General features: G+C 43.2%; 1 protein-coding gene across 1 annotated transcript; it reads right to left on the bottom strand.

Moving 5' to 3' along the window:
• Positions 1-7,449: 7,449 nt before the first annotated feature.
• On the bottom strand, positions 7,450-22,420 carry RGCC (regulator of cell cycle). The gene is made up of 5 exons (XM_086741729.1): positions 22,285-22,420; positions 21,918-22,094; positions 11,823-11,930; positions 9,466-9,528; positions 7,450-7,815 (listed from the first exon to the last, which is right to left on the bottom strand). Exons 1-5 carry the CDS (start codon positions 22,370-22,372, stop codon positions 7,808-7,810), a joined length of 444 nt encoding a protein of 147 aa, XP_086597855.1. The 5' UTR covers positions 22,373-22,420; the 3' UTR covers positions 7,450-7,807.
• Positions 22,421-22,648: the final 228 nt, after the last annotated feature.

Genomic DNA, 22,648 nt, shown 5'->3' with positions numbered 1-22,648 from the left:
GCCAAGAAGCTATGTGTGCTCCCCACATGGACATGCTACTTCAGGAAGCAAGTGAGCTTCCAGGAGAGACGCTAGAAACCAGAGATGACTTGGCAGCTCAGCTGCTGGGCAATCCTGGGCAACCGTACCATGGAACAGCCTCTGGATGAAGTGACCATGGTCACCTCATAAAGGAGTCGAAGAGTCATACAGGAGTCATAGAGGAATCATAGAGTCATAGAGGAGTCATAGAGTCATGAGTCATGGAGTCATAGAAGAGTCGGCATAACTACACTCATATTACAAAGCCAGGATTATGCCTTACCAAAAATAGTATTTTTCAGGCCAGCTACCAAATTCTGCTATCCAGAAACCTAAAATCTGGGTTTGGTGAAGCTGATGGGATTCTCAACATCAACATTTAACTTACAGATAGACTTTAAAATTTTAACAAGTTGGAGTGTCCACTGGATGTATCTTTCCATAGCACAAGTTCTGTGATGGCAAAAGCTTACATTTTTATTAAGTGCATCTAACACAAGAGCCAAGTGTAAACCTAAACCTTTTCTTATCAGCCCAAAACAACATTAATTAAAAATCCTGCAGTTAAAACAGGGGCGAAACCAGGGAAACAGAAAACTACATGAGCCAGGAAAAAAAGGTGTGAAATTGGAGAACCCTTACATATAAAGCCCCTTTCTTATTTTATTGCTTTTCGGCTCTCAGCGCTGCTCTAGTGCAGAGGTGCGGGTGGAGGCCAGGAGCAGGGCCACTCCACAGCCCCATTCGGCCACCGAGGAGGGATGTGACGAGTGAGCTGCTGTCCCTTGTTACACAGTGAAGCACCAATACTGATGGGGAAGGTGCAAGTCCAGGAAAAAAGAATCTACAGGCTTGTTACCTATGCATGATATTTTCTCCTACACTTTTCCTATGACTCTACAACTCAGGGGGATGGGGCCAGCTAGGATATTGGAGATTAACAATCGTTGAGAGACAAGTGATGTCTCATTAGCTCGGCTCTGGCTGTGCCTGCTTTCTGCCTCCAAGGCCACAGGAGAGGGGCTCATGCCTCTCACAGCACTTTCTCTCACAAGACCATGTAAACGTTGAGCCATGAAAGGAGGTGAAGGACGAAAAGAAGTCTGCAGCCTCTGGCTGTGCCTCTCTCCTTTCCTCCGGCCTTTCCGCAGGTGGACCAGCTGCTGAGAGGGTTGTGATGCTCGTCTTTTGGCCCAATTTGAGAAGGAAGCACTGGAAGGAGGGTTTGTGCTAGGTACAAAAGAAAGTAGAAGGAAGATAAGAGCTCATGGGAAGCATTTCATGTTAAGAGGTACCTTGCACAGCTGGTGAAGGTGTGAAAAACTTGTTAACAAGCTCAGAAAAAAACCCACCAAGTTTCTTCTCTTAATTTTGTTCAACGAGGGCTCAGGAATGCCAGAGACACTTGCTAGGCCAAGGCATTTCTTACGAGATTATTTAAAGATGCAGAGGTGCTGTGAGCAAGAGGCCCTAATCCTAAACTCTGCATTAATGCAGGCTTTGGACCACTGACACCACCAGCTTCCTTTGGCCAAGCCATTGTGCAAGCGTCAAACTTTCATTTTTTCCCTCTGAGTTAGGGTTACTGCACGCTGGAGAAATCTGCCTTGTGCTTTACAGTGGTATTTAGTAGAGCGTGCCAAAGAGCTTTGATGTGTAGCTGCTAATGTGTGATAACTGCTGTTGTATTAGCAGCACGTTGTACCAGCTGTCAACAAAACAAATTATCTAGGATGCTATTTGGAGACTGGGAGGTGAACTGCTCTGTTTAGCCTCTAAGAAAAAAAAAAACATGCATTTTGTTTCACATCATAAGCTCTATACATAAACAAATATAAAGCTACTGCTTATAAATAGTTTTCCAAGAGCTATACACAAAACTATACACAGCCTTAAGAACCAGTCTATGAAGACAGATTGCCAAGGTCAGAGCTTAATGCTGTGCGAGAGCCTACTGAAGACACAGCTCAAAAGTGCGAAATATTTGTGGATATAAGCTCTTAGCGCAACCCCGCTGCCGAGACCCGCAGAGGAAGAGTAACAAGCCCCATCCACCATCACGAATTACTCTATTTCTCAGAGAGATGGAGAAAAAGCAGGGAACAACACGATCACCCACTCAAGCTTAACCTAGATATGAAGCTAAAGGTCTCCTGAAATGTTTTAAATAATGTCCAGAAAAACCTATTTGCATTGCATTAGAAAACTCACCCTTCTTACAATTTGTAAGACTTTCTGGAGCACTGATGGAGCTGTCAGCCCAGTTACACAGAGATACAGAGTTAAATCCCAGCCCCCTTGCAAATTTTGCCATGGACTTCAGTGGCATCCATTCAGTTCTCAGCCATTAAGCCACTTATTATGGATAATTAACCTAGAAATTATCTTCAGTTGAGATACACATTGGCATTGTCCTGTAATATTTTTTAATTAAAAAAAAAAACCCACCAAAGCCTCCAGACAACCTGCTACACCAGCATGGTTGTCCTGATTTTGAGGACGAGGTGGAGAGGCAAGGCGCAATAGCTGGGCTGCTGACGCGAAGCACCGATGGGGCGTGGCACAAGAGGAGAGCATGCTCTCAGGATGCCTAAAGCCAAAAAACAAATGCCTGGAGGTCAACGCTGAGATACCCAAGCACCAACCTGGGGCTCACCTTTGTAACCCTGCCCGGCACAGTGTAGGGGACAGATGCCCCAAGGAACAGGACTGAAGCAATCTGCCGTGCTTGCACAATGTGATGCAAAGCCCCCAAAACCAGGTCATCCTGGCCAGTTGGGTAGTTTTGCCTCCGCTCTTCCAGCCCCACAAACTATTAAACTCTAAGGCCAGTCGTAGGTAGATTTATTTTGACACACACGTTTCTCTTTGGGCAGTTGATTAAGAAGCCCGAGTGAGAAGTCTGCTTATCTGCAGTCTTTTGCAATATTTGCTGTAGCAAAGGAACATCATCAGGGGATAATTCAGCCTCCCTCTCCTTGTAATGGCTATTGAAGGAGCCAAGGGTAACATCTTAACTTTAGAGTTTTATCTAAGTGCCTAAGTCAGGTGGGATTGGTCCTGAGCTGATTTAATACGTTAGTAGGATTTTTTTTTTTTTAATTTGAAAACTGCATATATACCAAAATACCATGAGTTGTTTTTTGAAACAAAGGCAACATTCTTCATTATAAATACTGATCTGAAATACGTTATAAACAGAGCCAAAGAGTGGTGGTCAGTATTGCAGCCATACGCTATGGACAAGGCAACACTCACTTCCAGCTTGAAGCCCATTTAAGCATCCCCAAGCCTCCCAGAGGAGCCGGTGAGCTCTGCGTGCCTTGGGAGAACGTAACTGCAGGCCTCTAGTCTGGAGTTTTTAAGAGCTGAACTGATTAATATTTCTGTTTCCAAACAGACGTGAAAGAGCAAAAGCAATCAAAGCACGAGCGTCCCTTTTGTATTGGCTGGCATCTTTCAATCCCGCAGGCCAATCTGCAGCATTTAACTGATAGCTTCGAATCTGTAAGAAAGAAAAGGACCTTGAAAAGATCTGGTTTACAACTCTAAGCTGATGAGATACAGCAGCCAGGATCATCTTATATTATCGTGAAGTTATTTAGACAGCTAGAGCTGCTAGCCAGGATGCAATGAAGCCAGTAAAGTAGAAAGTAACATAGAAAACAGGAGTTTTCCCCGTTGAGAATATGGAGATCATGCTGTTAGTATGCAGAGCTGGATTTAGTTCAACAGCTGCTGCCGTCATACTGGCTTTATGACTTTGCTTCCAAACCCCACAATGTTGGAAGTTTCTCTCCAGCAGTCTAGCAAATGTCATGTCTAGCACATTTAGGCACCTTCAGATAAATGAAATCTCATGTAAGATGGGCTCCAGTGTGGCACAAACACCTCTCAGGTGGTCAATAGGGTCCATCTGAGCTGAACATCATCCGAGATGAACTCCATCTGAGGTCCTCTACAGAGACCCAGGCTGGGTGGACCTTTCCCACCGGTGAATTCTTTTCATTTCATGCAGGGTGTGAAGCAGCTGGACAACGATCTGAAAGCAACAATTACTCATACGAACTAAAAAAATCTGTGTTTGCAGACATGAATGTTCCCCAGCAGGCAGAAGCGCTCTGTGTGGGTTTTCTTTTTGCAAGCATCCACCACTGAAACCAAGACTTAAATGAATCTGTGAAGCTGTGAACAGGGTTTGTCATCCCCTCTCTGACCCTGTGTATTAGGCAACCCTGCTGAACGTCAGTTCCATGCCCAGCGTGTACTGCAAAGCAAATACCAGTAACGAAGGAAGGCAGGGAAGGCACCAGGACAACAGGCTGTAGGAACCGGCAGCAGTTGAGTCCTTCCCTATAAGCAAGCTCCATCACTACCAACGCAACTGTTTTCTTCACTCCCAAGAACTCACTTGGCTGTCAGGGCATTGATAGTGGCTACAGACACACATGCAGCCAGGAAAGAAAAAACAAACCCTCATTTGGCTCTTCTATCTCCCTCATTGAGGGCTCAGAAAAATGAGCACATTACCAAGCTTAATGAGTTACCACTTATCTGCCAAGCCTGGGTGACAGCACCAAGGCCACACACAGTCAATAGCAAACCCAAGATAAGACATATTATCTCAAGCTTCAGCGATGGAAGTTTAAACTAATCCGTTTAACCTTGAATTTGCAGTAGGTAAGGAGCATACATGCAAATAATTGTTGCGCCTCACCTGACACACGTTAAGCTGTGGCAATGCATCTGCTTAGTCTAAGCTTATCGTTTCCATTTCTGGATGCATGGTGTCGGCACAATAGGGATGAGACTCTCTTCTGAATCCAAGTTCAGCATCACAGCACAAGAGGAAGGTCAAAACAAGGATTAAAAAGTCAGGCTGGCTCATAAGGACAGTGCAGCTTCCAGCAATATTCACTGGGGACAGAACATCGCAGGAACTTTTCTCAGCAATGCATTTTTCAGTGCCATATGTAATTAGACAATGAACTTGAGTCATAAGCGTACTCCAGTGAAATGACATCTACATTAGTGCCTTCCTGCCTTCCTTCTGACATAGCAAGACATTCAAAATTGAGCATAACAAACTGGAGGGACTTCAGATCAACAGGTCTGCAGAAGAGACTCCGAGATTTTGCAGCCGATGATCTCCAGAACTGCTGTAAGCGTAAGTCTCCACCTGTTCATCCATAAATAAGATTAAAAAACCCAAACAGATGGTGACTTAATCCCCAACTCCATCCCCAACTGACATTACATAACACGAAGAACATGCCTTGCTTTAAACCTTTGCTTATACTGAAAAAATCTTCAAAATCGAGTGTCTGTAAGGACAAAGTATTGCCATTCCAAAGTACTGTACTAATTGGGTGATTTCACTCCATAAGGGGAGACATCCAACTTTAAATACTGATTACAGGCTGTGTTCAATAGGACTGAGCAACCACTGAACGTGCAGAGGGAAAGTGGAAAATGCATGTCCAGTACATCAAAAAATTCAACCTGAGGAGCAGAGGAGCAAACAGCTGTTCATCTCCCTCATCTCATGATGGCTCGAGATGGCCTCCTCGGAAACCCATGGCTTATTTAACACTGGCTTAGTCGGGGTAGTTTGCCTTTGGGATGGTAACACCCGCATTCACCACCACTTCATTGTTCACCCTACCAAAGAGCACTAAAATGTAGAAAACCAGCCAAAACTGCTGCTATTCAAGTAGCTTTTAAAACATGCCTTATGCTAACGATGTTTCTTAAAAGAAAAGCATGAGCTTGTCTCTGCTGTACTTGTTCCCCTGCCCTCAGCTCCTCCTGAAAGGCACAGTGCCTCTCCCTCTCCGTGCAACATCAAGTCCTACACCAGCCAAGGGAATCCCCGTCCCTGGCTTTGCACAGCAACACATCCCCTTGCATCTGGAACCGGGGAGAAAGGCCAGGCTCCCCTCTCAGTTTCACAGAGGCAGCCAAAAGGAGGATTTGCTCCTGTGTGTTTATAGTGTAGTAGCAGTGAATTTTCATGGCGCTCTGGCTTTGCCCAAGCAAGCCTCCCTTGCTGCTCAAAATGGGTGTCCTGCTGTGCAGCAGCCTCTGAGAAGGTCCCAGAGCACACAGAAGCACATCACTGTCTCAAACGTGAACCATTCCACCTTCCTTCACGGATTCTACAGTTTACCTAAAGCAACAGGAAACTTCACCCTTCCAAAAGAGTTCACTCCATTTCTGTTCTGAGGGACAATTTACCACCTGAATCCATGGTAAGAAACATTGAAGGGAGTTTTTCCTTTTCAGAAAAATACTCCACCATCTTATATTGCCCTCCTGCCTTAAAGATGGGAAAAAAAACTATACAACCACCTCAAGGTTGTTTCAGACTGACTAAAATGTACTCAGTTCAGAATTTCATTTTCTCACCAACAAATAAAACTAGAAAAATCATATGGTGTTTAACAAGGTCCAAATATTTTGGTCAATTTTCAGGAAATCCAAAGCAGAGAGATGGATTTGCATCATCCTCTTGATGTTCCCATTAGCAAATACACAGCAGACATTGCACTAGCTGCTGCAGAGACAGGTCCAAATCTACTATTTAAGGTCCCTAAGCAACTGGCTGGTATCTGTGCTACAGGCACACACTCAGCAGAGATAACAGGCCAAGGAGGCACAATACCCAGAGCACTTGTGCAATTGCTTAGGAGCCTGCTTTGGTTAAAAGAAGACCTAAGGTTTAAACAAGCCCAGCTCTCTTGGTCTGAACAGATTAGAGAGCAATCACATGAGCTGCTCAGACAGCAGAGCCAAGTGTAATGCCTGCAGCAGCTGGAGGAGAGCTCACGTAATGACATCTCCAGTGCCTAACACATATGGAAAGAATCAGGTTTCTTGTAAAAAATACAGGTTCACCTTCCACTCTTTCAGCATAACACTGATGGCCAGGAAGTCTTTTTAGAGTGGTAGACTGTTTTGGACCCAAGGGTCTGGTATCAGAAACATCCAGACACTGAACTATTTTCTTGGTGCTACAGGATCTCCATACCTTTAAACCCATGGGCCTAAATCTCTGACCTCCCAGTGAGTCCTTCATGGAGAACGGCATGCAATTTCAAAGCCAGCTTCTACATAGGGTTTGAAAGAGGTGTTACTGTTGAAATCTGTACTAAGCCAGTGTTATTTCATTTGTATTAAAGTAAATCTGAAGTAATAGTTTGACCAATTTTATTTTCCTGATTGTATTAATTTTACACAGTACAAAATCCTCTTATTTAAGCCATTTGAAAAGAAAACTATGAAGTTCCACATGAAGCCAGCATAACACATTCTGCCTAACAGGAAATACACCCTTATCAGATATTTTAAAGCTTGATGTTTTCAATAAGAGCTTAATTTGTACTTATGATTCAGAGTTCACATGTTCACACGAAGCTTTCAGACATCTGGATTCCAGTTCAGGGTTTATTTGCATACAAAAATATATTATAATGGCAAAAAGCATTAAAAGTTCTCAACTATATAAAATTACAAATATATTTTCATAAAAGCAACTTTAAATTAAAATTTGAGCTATATTTTAAAGCAAAATACAGCTGTAACACTTAAGTTGTCTTATTCCATGTGCTGCAAAGTAACAAAACTGATGTTGTCAGTTAAATACTTGTAGGAGTTTACAAAGGTTATGTTCACAAGGTTAATATCTTGGGTAGCAAAGTTATCAGATAAGGGCAGCAGCTCTCAGTGACTGATGTCATATCCTTCAGATGACATTCATAGGCAAGTACAGTGCCAAAGATCCATTTCACATGCCTGAAAATACAAAACAAGAGAGATCACTAAGTTCTATATTAAATAAAATTGCATATTGTTGACATACCAGACACCATCTATACGCCCAGCTTGCTAGGCTGCCTGACAGGCCAAAATTATGCCTCTTTTTAATTAACATGAGAGCCAAAAGGTTAGCATGTAAAAATTTGCCATTACTGTTCTAATGAGTGCATTAGGCTTGAAAAGACATCTGTACAAAGTTCTGCGTAACTTCAAGCATATAAATACAACTCCTTAAAAACATGATTTTAAATATCAGATGGAAGTTGGACCTTTTCCTCAGAATTTCTCTATATGATAAAGATATCACTGTATCACTGTAAGACAAGTGACACTGCATAAATGAGACTCTGATGAAATAACTAGAGATTTGCTTAGTTGGGAGAAGAAAAAAAAACCCAATAAATTCCCCCCCCCCCCAAAACCACCACAGCAGATGGCAATCCCGGGCCTCACCTTAGATGTGCCTTGCAAGGGAACAATGAAATCAATATACTGTAGGCAGGTCCCTTAAGAGTTAGCTGCAACATGGCTGTGCCAGATACAGGAATGTAAATATTTGGTTTGGGGATTTTATTGTTCTACAAATGTAGAACAAACCTTCAAACTCAGAAGTTTTTCAGAAGAGCAATCAGTCGATGAGGTTTCAATAATAAAGATAGAGTTAGTACAAGCATGCAGCTATGACAGAAGTCAGGAAACTAGAAATATATTTTAAGTAAGAGAAGTGAAACCAGGATTGAGGTACAATTAAGACAACAGGGAAGTAGGAAGCTCACAAGGGCAGCTGTCTTACATCCAAAGCAGATGGCCAAGGCTTCAAGAATTACAGGGAAGGGAAAATAATGAACACAAACTCTCAGTTCATAGTTTATTGGAGGGGGGGGGGGGGCGGGGCTGTTCATGCTGCTATTTAGGTCTAGTCCTAAAATTTGTGGGTTTGAGCTCTACAGTCTGGTTCCATAAAAAAAAAAAAACACCACAGTATCACACCTGTAACTGCACAGGAAGAAGCAGAGAGAATAGGCAGAGTACATCATTGGGAATAGAAGGGTGATTTTTTGGTTTTGTTGTTTTTCTTTAAAAATCATAACGAAGAACCTAGTACTGTAACTGGAAAACACAATTTCTAAATAGTGACAGAAAAGTGAACTACATTCCATTCCTGGTAAAGTCAAGAATAAGCAGGATTTTGATATTTAATCTAAGTCAACAAATACAGATATCTAGAATAGAAAAAGTTTCTCCTCCAGTTATTCAGCTTTATAATGAAGAAACAAAACCTAACTTTTAAGCTTAGTTTTGAGTATTTAAGAAAACAATGTTTACTTGATCTATACACTGTCAAGGAGGGGTGAACTGCAGCTGCCTCAGAGGTAGGGACAGAGGTTCATCAGAGTACAGCCTTTGTCACACAAGATGTATGCCTTGAACATTGAGGCAAAGATCAGAATTTAGCCTGTTGTACCTTCTTATCCACATAATGATCTGTAGGACTAGCAAGCTAAAACCAAGCCACATTTTATATAGCTAATACTATTCTTCCCTTCCCATTCCCCCCATACATTGGCTTTCATCACTCTTTGACAGTACCAAGTGAGATGCAGCCTACTAATAAAATCTACTTACTTGCTAGTGTCCTGTCAAGATCAGCAATGAAGTCTTCCAGCTCTTTTGTGTCTCCAAGTTTTGCTGTAAAATAAGAGGCAGTAAGTACTGCTTAGACATGACATACATCTCCAGCCAAAGGAAACGCTGGAACCAGACAATCCCCAAAATAATTTTCAGTGGTATTGAACATGCTCTGGATTATTTTCAGATAGGTTCAATAGGGTTGCTGCAATGTCCAAATGCATTCTTAGAAAACAGTGGAGACCAATTTAAAATTCTAGGTTTTATAGTTTTCCATTTGACAAAAGTAAAGCAATCCTCTGTTAGGTTTCCTTAAAAAGCAGAAGCCGAAATCAAGAAAAAAGCTAAAGGTCAACTAATCCACATCCTTGCTACTGTGGGATTCTTCCTTTTTGCACATATTCAGCTACTGGATTCATAGCCCCAGCCAAATCCTACCCAGTTAGCTTCCAGTCCTGCCCAAACCTAAACCTGTCAGATCATGTCAGTATCAGTGGATTGCTGTGATAGAATCATAGAATGATAGAATGGTTAGGGTTGGAAGGGACCTTCAAAGGTCATCTAGTCCAACCCCCCTGCAAGGAGCAGGGACATCCCTGACTAGATCAGGTTGCTCAGAGCCTCATCCAGCCTGGCCTTGAACGTTTCCAGAGATGGGGCCTCCACCACCTCTCTGGGCAACCTGTGCCAGTGTTCTGTAACTCGCATCGTAAAAAATTTTTTCCTAATTTCTAATCTAAATCTACCCCCCTCTATTTTAAAACCATTACCCCTCGTCCTATCGCAACAGGCCCTACTAAACAGCCTTTCCCCATCTTTCTTGTAGGCCCCCTTTAGGTACTGGAAGACCGCTACCAGGTCTCCCCAGAGCCTCCTCCTCTCCAGGCTGAACAGCCCCAACTCTCTCAGCCTGTCCTCATAAGAGAGGTGCTGCAGCCCTTTTATCATCTTCGTGGCCCTCCTCTGGACCTTCTCCAACTGGTCCATGTCCTTCTTGTGTTGGGGGCTCCAGAACTGGACACAGTACTCCAGGTGGGGTCTCACCAGGGCAGAGTAGAGGCGGAGAATCACCTCCCTCAACCTGCTGGCCACGCTCCTCTTGATGCAGCCCAGGATGCGGTTGGCCTTCTGGGCCACAAGGGCGCATTGCCTGCTCATGTTAAGCTTCTCATCCAGCAGCACTCCCAAGTCCTTCTCCTCAGGGCTGCTCTCAATCCATTCCCCGCCCAGCCTGTATTTGTGCCTGGGATTGCCATGACCCAGGTGCAGGACCTTGCACTTGGCTTGGTTGAACTTCATGATGTCAGATCCTTGGATCTTGGTCTATATTCTGTAAATTTGGATCCAAACATCCACCTAAATTTCCACTCCTGAGAACACCACTGGTTCCATTCAATCAGGTTTTACTGCAGGTGGCTTCCTTATTTCATTGCTATGGTCTAATTCCAACCTGTTCCAACTCTGTCTTCTCATCAGGAAGAGCATCTTGACCTTCAGTGCAATTCTTTGACCAGTATTTCCTGACAGTTTAACTGAACTTTTTTTTTTTTTTTGCTGCTTCTTATTAACTATTACTCATTATTCTCCCTAGTAGCATGCTAATTAGGGGGGGAAGGTATTTTACTTTTTTTTGTGACCGATCAATGTGGAAAAGACATGGAAGTGTGAAAAGCTCTTGAGCATCCATCTGAGAACACTAGTTGTAATGAAAGCACAATGTAGTACGTATGTCTGTTCATTTATTGAAATGTCTGTTCCAGAAATCAAAGTGAACCTGAACGAAACAAGTTCCTGGGGAGGAGTTCGATCAGATGTAAGACAGAAGCCACTTCAGGGGGAAGTAGTTACTAGTACATGCTTGTATCAGCAGTGCAAGGTCTACATGGATCTGACTAATTGTGTTACCTTGAATGGCAGGACATGGCTTCTGAGGAGTCACCTGCTGCACCCCTGCACTCAGGCTAAGTATTTCTGTATGCAGATGGGACACTTAAGCTACTTAGCTGCTTAAATCAGAATTAACTTGTGTTATTTCTAAAGTGAAGTATTCTGTAAGAGCACCACAACTCCTGATCAAAAAAAAAAAACCTCTAATTTTCTTTAGCCTGGTGTTTCAAAACCATAAGAGTTGCTTGGTCACCTAATGCACTGTGCCAGTGCTGTTTATGATCAACACAATAATACTTGCATCTGCAGTGGGCTTAACAATAATCCTTAGTTTTGTTATCATTTGTGTTGGTTATGGCTTAAAAAAAAAAAAAAAAAAAAGAGTCAACACATGCATGTGGCTCACAGAAAGAAGCCTCTATGGTTGAGAATTAGGAAGACATGTCAACAGTTAAAGGTAAATTTACCTTTACATGGAGTTACTGATGGAGATGGCAAACTTGGAATAGATGCAGTTGGAGAGTTAAGCTTTTCATCACTGAGGCTGAAACTATTTCTGTAAAGTGAATCTGCACCTGTAAAAAAGTTACATTATAAATTAAAATTAACATCTTTTCTAATTTGGCAATAGAATTAAAAACAGAAATGCAGCCTTTCCTATATGGGCTTCAAAGTCTGTTGAACTCAAATTTACAGACTTCAAAACCAGACAGATAAATAATTCATCTATTGTGTGAAGGCTGTTGTTCACACACCTACTATTTAAAAAAAGTAGTCCTAGGTCCAATCCTCACTCCCAGTAAGGAAAGTGTCAGATTTCCCTGCAGTCAGCATCACTTGGAAAATATTACAGGAATGGCAGTTATCCTACATCCACTAAATTAGGCCTGGTGTGACCTGCCTGATTCACAATATTCTGGGAAATCCTGGTTACCTGAATTTTTCAAAAGCTATTAGAAAAGCTGAATAAAGAGCTCCAGGACAAGGACAGCCCCCTAGAATGGAGAATTCATTCAGCTTTGTCCTCATCCCTGAAGCAAACACACCCATTTCTCCATACCCTGCATCTTTAGGTCTGGCATCCTAGATAAATTGTCCAGTATTTTTAAATTTTCTTTTATTCTGTAACTCTCTGGAGTTCACAAAGAAGTAAATCTGTACACAAGATATTCTGCAATCTTATTTTACATAGTCTTCCAAAGAAAGCTTTTATATGCTATGGAAAGCAATGGGAAAGGTTCCAATATCATTCAGATGTTCTTGGATTTTAGACAAGGCCTTAAGTTTCAAAAGTATTTAAAAAAATTATCTTGTCACTTTTCACAAAAAGAGTTTCATGAAGCACAGTGCACACAAAGTATTAGTGATGGCTCCACTGGAAGGCAGAATTGTCATTGTGTTAGAGACACTAAAACTGCTGCTTCCTGCAGATTTGAGCCAGTGACCTGAAAACTCTAGTTCTACAAAAAGAAACCATTGTAACATGAACATGGCAACGTCTCCATTTATTTGGCACATTTCCTAAGAAATAAATGCATGTCTCATTATATGGAGTGGTGACGACCACTGCTTGCCATTCTGGCCAGCAATTTTGCCTCCCTGCGGCACACAGAGCATCTGTCCTTGGAGCCCCAGCCTAGGAGGTGGTTACACTGCAGTGTTAAGTCCATCCAAGTCAGAACTGTCACACTTCCTTGGCCACCTGTCCCATTTGCTATGCCAGGAGATGACTGCCTCAGTTAAATTATGGGTGTCTTGCTGAATTAGCAAAAAGAGGAAGGACCACAGCATGCCTTGCCAAGATCTGCACAGCTACACCTTCACTGAACACTGCCACAATGTTTGCAGATATTAAATGTAAAGACCATCCTCCAGTTGACTACTGCTCTACCATAGGTTCTCTGTCTTTGGGAAGAGCATGTCCACACTCCATCTCCTCTAGCCTGCAGTCCTGTCCTGGTTTTGGCAGGGATGGAGTTAATTTTCCTCTCAGTAGCTGGTGTGTTTTGCATTTCATGTGTGAAGAATGTTGATAAACACCCTGATGATATGAGTTGTTGCTAATGAGACCAAGGACACTGTCTGGCTTTCCAGGTCTCGCTAATGTGCGGATGCAGGAAGCTGGGAGCAATACAGCCAGAATAACTGACCCAAACTGGCCAAAGAGAGTATTCCATGCCATAAACATCATGCTGAGTATATAAGTGGGAGGTGGCCAGGGCTGAGGGGCATGACTTCTTGCTCCTTTACTTGCTGCTCAGTTTCACTTCCGTGATCACTGCTCAGGACAGGCTGTACAAGTCATTGGGACATTGACTGGTGAGAAATTATGTATTGTTCATTTTGTATACTTTAGTATCCTTCTATTTTGTTATTATTGTAGTTTTCCTTTGCTATTCTAGTGAACTGTCTTCATCTCAACTCATGATTTTTCCTTTCTTCCCAGTTCTCTCCCCCATCGCACTGGGGAAGGAAAGTGTGAGCAAGAACCTGTGTGGTGACAAGGGCTAAACCACAAGTGCTTACCACCAAAAATCTACCTTCCATAGGAGTATACAGGTACAGTGACAAATCAGACCAGAAGGACAACCGCATCCACTAAGCCTGTCAGATGTTTCCTCAGCCATAAGCTGATTGTTTGTTTCTTCTGTGCTAGCTTCCAAGTCTACCTCTGTTGCAATACACACTGAAGCAGCTTGTGACAGAAACTTCACCTGAGAACATTTTCCTCTTTCACAAGCATCATGACCCACCACAATACCATATCCTTCTGTTTGCTCTGCAAGCATCTGGCATCCTGTTCCAGCAAATGCACATGCTACCTGCAGCACTGTGCAAAGGTGAGCGATAATCATAGAATCATTACGGTTGGAAGATACCTCCAAGATCATCAAAAGTCCAACCATCAACCTAACACCACCATGTCCACTAAACCATGTCCTGAAGTGCCACATCTACACATTTTTTTAACACGCCCAGGGATGGTAACTCCACCACCTCCTTGGGCAGCCTGTTCCAGTGCCTGACCACTCTTTCAGTAAAAAAGTGTTTCCCAATATCCAACCTAACCCCCCGCCCCCGCCTGCCACAACTTGAGGCCATTTCTCCTTGACCTCAGACAAACAATCCTGTAGCCAAGAGGCTGACAGAACAGACCATTGAAGATAAAACACTTCCCATGCAATGTATTTGAAAAGAGCAGAACAAGAGCTTCCAAATGATTTCATATTTTAAAAGGTTTTAGAGCTAGTTGAATTAATTAAAAAATAATCCAGAGAACAACAGCTACAAAACTGAGTGTACTTTTACTGTGGAGTCTATGCTACCAGCATCCAGACACCAAATGTAGCGATGCTGGGAATTTATATTACAAACCAATCCTCCTCATACACCAAATCCAAAGCTCCAGTTGCTCTTACACATAGCTGGAATAAAATGTTCTTTTTGTGAATGCTTGTGAGGGCACCTCAAATTATGAAAGGTTTAGTAAGCCATTTAAACTGGCTGCAAACTATTCACACAATTCTATTTTTTATACCCATGAACACATCTCAGCTAGCAGTCACCTTTGATTTTTTTTGTGGTTTTCTCTCTATATTCCTTCTATAAGCAGTTGAAAGTACTGACTGCTCACCTTGCAGTGTACTGAAACCAGAAAATGTTATTTCATACTGGCTTCCACAAACCTTATGCTGGGAAATAGTTCCAACTGGGCAAACAGAAAATAAGGCAGAACTGTTGCCTTAAATACCTGAATGCTTTTCTTCCAGTTTCAAAAGGTGAAATGTTTCCACAAAACACTGTTATCTTCTGATGGGTTGTAATATTCATAGTTTCAGGAAAATACCAACATTTACCCTTCTCAAAAAGCAAGAACACACTTTAGCTACTGGCTGTGGCTTGCACGTGCCACCAAGCAGCAGAAAGCCTGGCAATGGAAGGAGGACTGTATTGACTCTACCATCAAGGTCATTATAACCACTGAAAACAATGTACTGTTAAAAAAAATACTTGTGATATCCATCACACAAAAACATCCGCTTTGGCAAAGTGCGGCTGTAGGGCAGAAGCCTCTGGGAAAAGGACACTTCAGTCCTTGCTCTCTACAAGCTGCCACAGCCAGTATCTGCTCATTCACCTCCAATAATGGCTGTTGGAAGACTTCCCACAGCCACACAAATACATCATCCCCTGCAAGCCAGTAACCAGAGGCTGATGCCAATGATGTCTCAGTGCTGCTCTCCTGCCTCATCCAGCCCCTTCTCTCCCACTGTGATGCAAGTTTATCCATCATTCATTACTTATTTTCCACTTTGTATTTTGATTGTACTGCCTGTGCACATACATAAACTATGCCCCTTTGGCTGTTGTTTGGTTTTCTTTTTCTAAAAAAAAGAACCAAACAAAAAAACAACACTCAAAGTGGTTTTTTTTTTTTAAAAAGAAAGGCCTTCAAATCTGAAAGTTAAGCTACTGAGTTGATTTACAGGAGCCAAACTAAGCCAAAAGCTGCAAAATTAGGGGGTTGGAATAACTATGGGTGTGCTTTACTTTGGCAAGGTAATCTGTAGTTAGTACCAGCCTTTGCTGCTCCAGTATATAGTTAAGCCACAGAAAACCATGTCAATACCATGCAAATATAGAATGTCCGCATGAAATAAGCAATTGAAAGGTTCTGGGCAGCAATTAACTGAAGGAGGAAATCCTCAAACTTTTCATTTTAAAACAGACAACGGAAGAGTTCAGCTGTCCGATTCTTTAATATTATGCTCTTTCCAGTACCATAGGTCAGGACAGATTTTAAAGAACACTGGAGTCAGTAAAATTTTACTGCAATTTTCAGTAGGGAAAGTTTTAGGGGAAAAAAGTAAATCACATACCTGAAGTTTTCAGAGAGGAGTTTTAAAATTCCATTTAAGAGTCTACCAGCCATGAATTTACTATAGAACAACAGTTCAGCATTTAATGAATAGACTGCACAACTCATTCCTAGTCAGAACATAGCCTACTTGCTTAAAAAAAAAAAAAAAAAAAGAGAGAGAGAGAGAAAAATCGGGAATTTCTAATGCCACCAGTAGAAGTGAGAAATATTCATGATGCAGAGAGCTTGTTTCACAATATGTATGTTGCAGCCCTCAGGGACAGTGTTTGTTTTGATCATAATCACTGTTACACTTGGCTGCACTGTTTATTTTTGGTGGGTTTTTTGCCTAGCTACAAACATCTGTTCCAACACTGACACAAAAATCACACTTTTTCACTATGGACTTGTCCAGGCTTCACAATTTAAAGGATTTCAAATCGCATACTTACAAGGAAGTGATCTAGAAAGCCTGAAATTCAAGTGTGCACATACAAGCGTGCTTTCCCATCATGTACAAAGCTTACCTTTCACTCCACTCCAAGAGGCAAGAACAGGTAAACTTACCTAAAAGCATATTTCTCATTAAATTGAAATATCTGGAGAGAAGTCTGTGTACCCGAAACTTATAGGTTTTCTTCCCCCTGAATGTATCAGTAGTTTAATCATCATTTCTCAGATGATTTAATAAAAGGTTATTTCTCCATGAGAGTCTTGCTTCATTTTTTCATTATAAATGTTGTTTTGCCTTCTTGTTAGAGATAGGACATTACAAGTTCACAGAAACAATTTACCTCCTTAAAACGCTTTCCTTTTCATCATATAGGACTGGGATTTGCTGCTAAGACCAAAGGCTCACCTACTCCATGTTCTGTCTCTCACAGCTGATGCCTACAGGAGAGTTTAAGAGTGGCACAGCCACACACTAATAGCTTCAAGATAAACTCTCCCAAGTCCTAGCCAGGCATAGATCAGTGTATTTCCCAAGACAGCAGCAGCATCTTAACCTACAGCAGCCCCCGATGGCCCCGTCCCTCCCGCCGTGATTTTACCTAGTTATTTTTTGAGAATGTAAACTTTTAACACCCACCATACCTTGAGGCAACATATATTACAGTTTAACAATACACCATGAGAAGAAATAGCTCCTCTTATTTCTTTGAGACATGCTGGTTTAATTTGATTTCCTCATACTGGGTGAGGTAGCAGTCACTTTCCTAAGGTCACTTAGGACTTTCTGGAAGACTAGCTTGTCCCCACCCAAGTCATCTCTCCTTTGGGCTGACAGTCCCAACCTATTTAGTCATTTGGAAACTATTTTACGTCTTCAGTCATTTCTGTTGCCTTTTTCTCTACAATCACATATTGCACAACTGCAAACATAAATAGGCTTCTCAGGATGAGTGCTGCAGTATTAGCAGTGGTTGATGCTTCACCTCTAGATAGTGGTGGCATTAACACAACCACACTGAGACATCCATGGCGTGTAACCATGAATGGCTGCACCACATCAGGGTGCTACCAGATATTGTGCAACCCCTTGGTAAATCTCCACTTGCTTGATTTTGAAATTACAAAATTAAGAGTTCTAGATGAACTCAGGGTGCTTTGTTGTGTTTAAAAGCCAGGAGGTATTTGTCAGAAAGCATTTACACACCTCTAAAAATAACTATGAAGATACACTGCAGGCTGTATGAGTGCAAAAACTGAACCAATACATTTATTTTGCAATGCTTTTAACAGAGAGGCTGGAAGCTGAACCTGTCTCAAGAAAACACATCTGGAGCTGGAAGTGTGAAACATTTCTGAGCACACAACAACAGATTATTGTTTAGCTTCTCAGTGTTGTCATAGCTTTGGCACAAGAAACATTAAAGTGCCTCCCTTCACAACCTCTCATAAAGGCCAACTTCCTAGTCATTATCCTAAGTCTAAACTTGGAAGACAGTCCTGACATTGCCATACACAGAGTGGACATGCTATTTCCACAGGCAAGCCTGCACTTTTCTTTGCAAGCTTATTCCAACACACAAGAAGCACATTATATCTGTAAGAGTCTTGTCAGTACAGCTGCATCTACACTCATGGCTTTTGCCAAGCACAGCACTAACACAAATCCTATTTTATCACAACCAGCACATGCTGTAAACAGCAAAGAGTTAAGGTGTCCCTCAGCTGCCAGGTTTCAGCTCACTGATACCTGAAGTACGAAGCTGTTCTACTTCGATTCGGTTGAATACATCAAGGTGAAACAGAATGGGTACTCACTCACAGTCCAGCAACTCAAGAATGTCTGCTGGACTAACTCAGCAGTTGCATCACGATTCCCAGCACCGGCCCAATCAGCCGTTGTGGTTAATGTAATACTTGTGGGCCAAGTACTAAGATCACAATGAACATCTGCACACGTGAGCCTTTCCATTACTGTAAGGTCTAGAGTCCATTGTGCTATGTACAACACTTAACCACAGCCAAGACAGACCTTGTCCAAAGATCGTTTAGTCAAGTAACAGACAAGATGAGGGAGAGCCAAGTACTATCATGCCCGTTTTCCACAGTAGTGTCTTCAAATTCTTGGTTTTTTTCTTAAGAGCCTGAAATACCTAATGTAAGAATTTCAGTTAGTACTTTTAGAGCTAGATCCCTCAAGGGAGACTTTGAGACTAAAAGCAATATTTGCAAGATTAACTATACTGATAAAAATCTTGTGTAAATACCTCCGCTAAATTAAATGGGTTCATCCTCATGGCAGAAGCTCCAGGAAAGGAAAGGCTTTCCTTACCCTATTACAAAAAGTATTGTTTTAGTACAACCACGTGATACCAGCTTCTCATAGCGTTGAATTTAACATTGATTCAGGGGCCCTGAAACAAACAGTTGCAACAGTTTAAAATGTTACCTCCTGTTACAGTCCCATCCTAGACTCAAAAGATATCACTGCAGGAGTAGCCGAAAGATACATATGCCCAGCCTTCAGCCACACCACATTGGTTCAGAGGATGAGATTAACCGAGGAACAAGAGAAAGCACTAAAATACAACAGTCTGAACTGTTCCGTACATATGTGACAAAGTGTACTCGGAATAGTCTTGGCACTGGATAACCAGATTTCGCAAAGATGTAAAGAGTCTTCACGAACAAGAGGATCATTCAAACTATCTGCGGATAATATCATCAGAATTTATTTTGCATTGCTACAGACTCATGTTGTCCAAACTTGCTTTTTCAGCCCAGTTTCTCCTTGATCCTGCAGCGATGTTTAACCTAAGCATTACCAGGGGAAAAGCAAGGTCATGAATTCAACAGGTGCACTAAATGATAGAGACCAAAGGAAATGTGAACCTAGGGGGGAAAAACTTGAGTTTGAACAGGAAGAGCCTGGGTAAGTACTCAATTCTTAAAATAGATGTAGGGAGTGTAGCTGTATTACATCAGACACTGGAGCCTGTCTTATAAAAGGAGCTCTTTACAGATCTGCAACTCCTCTCCAATCCTACTATAACTTCAAAACAAGTTGTCCACGCTGAATGATGCCTTTAGGAATTAGAGTTTTACTGGGCCTGTTCTGAGAAATGAGGAGAGTCCGCTAATTCTGTTTCCCTTCCCTTAAACGTACCCTCATACACTTGACACTGTTGGATGCCAACAGGTCACTTGTCGTGCACCTCCTGGTCCAATATACTCCAGTTTCCAGAAGACAGTGACTTCAGATTTCTCCAGAGCCACTTTCCATGTGATGCATCACCAAGGGAGCTACCCCAGCACAGGATGGGATTTGAGAGCTTGACAAGTTCCTCATAGAAGATCCTTGCGGACTTTGTACAGAAACACCAAACCCTGTCTAGCCTGCTATCCTGTTAATGTCTTCAGCCTAAATCAGTGCAGACGTCCGACATCCATTTTTACTTCCCAGATCTTCCTGAAGATCTGGTCTGTCAATTTGCATGAACAAAACCAGACCACCTGCCCTGTCAGAAAACACCGTCTTCCTCAAAAGGTCCTTCCTGTCCATCTTAAAACAGCTATTTTAAGCACTGTTCAAGATTTAGGTTTTCTGAACCACAGCAGCAGATATGCTAAGCAACTACAGACATCTTTATCCATGCAAGTTCTTGATACTATTTTGGGTTTTTTCTCTTGTTTTCTCATAAGTACATTATTTCGCTAGATAAAGAATCTTCACTCTGTCAATTTAAGTGTCTCATTTGTGGTAAAAGTATGTGAGAGGTTAATATATTACAATACTGAACAAGAAACAGTAACGCTAGGGTTGTATTACTGCAGTTAATAATAGACTTAGATTTACAACAGGGCTCCCAGATTTCATCAGCTTGACTCAGTAAAGGCAGACCTCACCTTACGTGCCCTCAGCCATCCAAAAGGTGAGCATCCAGCCTAAATCATGCGTGCGTTTCTAAACCTCCCTTAGAGGGAAAGGGGTACTTGCAAGGAGTGGTTCACCCACTACATTATGAAATAACAGAGAAGCATCTGGATCCACATACCTCCAGTGACTACAGAAAAAGAAAAATTAAAGACACTGCTGGGCAAGGTATCCAAGTTCAGGGCAGGGAAAATACTAGCTGTCAATGAAATGAAAAGAATCCTACCCATGATGATGAAATAAAGGGCTCTGATAATATGGAGAAACTATGCTCTCACAGATTAAGCACTAGGAAGATGACATTAATGTTTCAGCACTATGTCAACAAAACTGCGTGGTAAATTGCTGAACCAATAAAAATGCACAACAGAAATTAAAGAGGAATTTTATTTTAAGTAACTGAAAAACAGATAAGCTTCTTATGACTGCCTGTACAGTTTAGGAACTAAAAAAGCCCTGAGTATAGCCTGTTTTTAGCAAAACTTCTGACAAATTAGCCCTTGAGTCTACTGCTCCTGAGGAGAACAGCAGTTTCCAGCCTCACTGTCTGGAAGGGGAAAGATGTTTTCTCTCCCTGACTAGCAAAAAAATAAGGGGGGCAAAACTTTTTTCCAAGTCCACTAGAAAAAAAAAAACTTAGTTCCAATCCTATGTTTTTTTTGCTTAAAGCAGGTCATAAATCAGTACCTGCTTCCCACCCTTCTTGCATTATGTTCAACATTTGTCTGAATTATCACCTGCAAAACAGTGGCAACACTAAACCAGAAACCTGGGGGAGTTCCAATCTCTTCTGGAAAGACAACTTTAGTTCAACCTCTTTCAACTGATACTGCAGCTACTGAGATACTACGGACCGTTCTTGTTAACCTAAGAGACTTTTTAATTTATTTATTTATTTTTTTATTTTATTTTTTTAAGGCACTGGGATGTCTCGCTGTTTCAGCGGCCGGCTGGCACCTTGACCTTTTCCTGCAGCGAGTTTTTTGGCTTTACTTGTTCCGGAGCCCACCTTGCCGTGGTTTCCGTCCAGCGGAACCCTCCCTCCTCTGCTCTTCAACACCCGCAGAATAAAACCAGGGGGAGCAGACTTTGCATCCCCGCCACTTCCAACCCAAAGAGTAAATGAAAAACGAGGGAATTAAAAAAAAAAAAAAAAAGAAAGAAAGAAAAAGGCAGGTTTCTCTTTTGGGGATCCCAGCCTTTCTGAAGGAGGGGGACGCGCTGGTTGAATACCCGCTTTTTCGATCCAGCCCTCCCCCACACACCCCCCCCCCAGGAACGGGTCCCGGGTCCCAGGACGGACCGACGGACACTCACTCTCCGAGTCGCTGAGGCCGCTGCCGTCGCTGGCGCCGGCGCTGCTCCGCCGCTTCATGAGCTCCAGGTGCTGGCCGCAGTGGAAGCGGCGCCGGCCGGCGGGGCAGGAGAGCTCGGCCAGCACCGCGTCGAACTCGCCCAGCGCCTCTGCCAGGCCCCCGCCGTCCTCCCCCAGCCCTGTCAGGGCGGCGGCGGCAGCAGCGTGAGGACCCGCAGGGCGCTGCTCGCCCCCGCCCGGTGAGAGGGGAAGCCCACCGCCCGCCCCCCAACACCGCCCCGAGCCCCCCCACCCCGGCGGAGAAGAGGGGAAGGGTCCCGCCGTCCCGTCCCCCCCCCCCCCCACCTCAGCTTAGCCCGCCTCTCCCACCTTGACCCGCCGGCCGCTGGGCCTGAGGCGACTTCATGGCGGCGGGCGGAGGTGCCCGGCTGTCGCCCCTACCTCCCGCCGCCAGCATGGGCAGCCCGGCCCCTGCCGCCGCCGCCTCTTATAGCCAGTCCGGGCGGGGGGCTGAGGCGGAGGGGGCGGGAAGGGGAGGTGGCACAGCGGAGCGGCCCGGCCCGGCCCTGCCCTGCCCGCGGTGCAGGTGCATCGCGCTGGGGTCCGGGGACAGCCCCACGGCCCGCAAACCGGCACGGGGGCTTGGCCGGAGGCTGGGCTTTCCTGACAACCTGAGTCCCTCTCACAGTTTACCACCACCACGAGTGAGGAATGTCACCCCCGACAGCGTGAC

Source organism: Chlamydotis macqueenii, chromosome 1 (assembly GCF_036417535.1).
Source record: "Chlamydotis macqueenii isolate bChlMac1 chromosome 1, bChlMac1.mat, whole genome shotgun sequence".
NCBI lineage: Eukaryota > Metazoa > Chordata > Aves > Otidiformes > Otididae > Chlamydotis > Chlamydotis macqueenii.
This window is presented reverse-complemented; position numbering and strand designations above follow the sequence as displayed.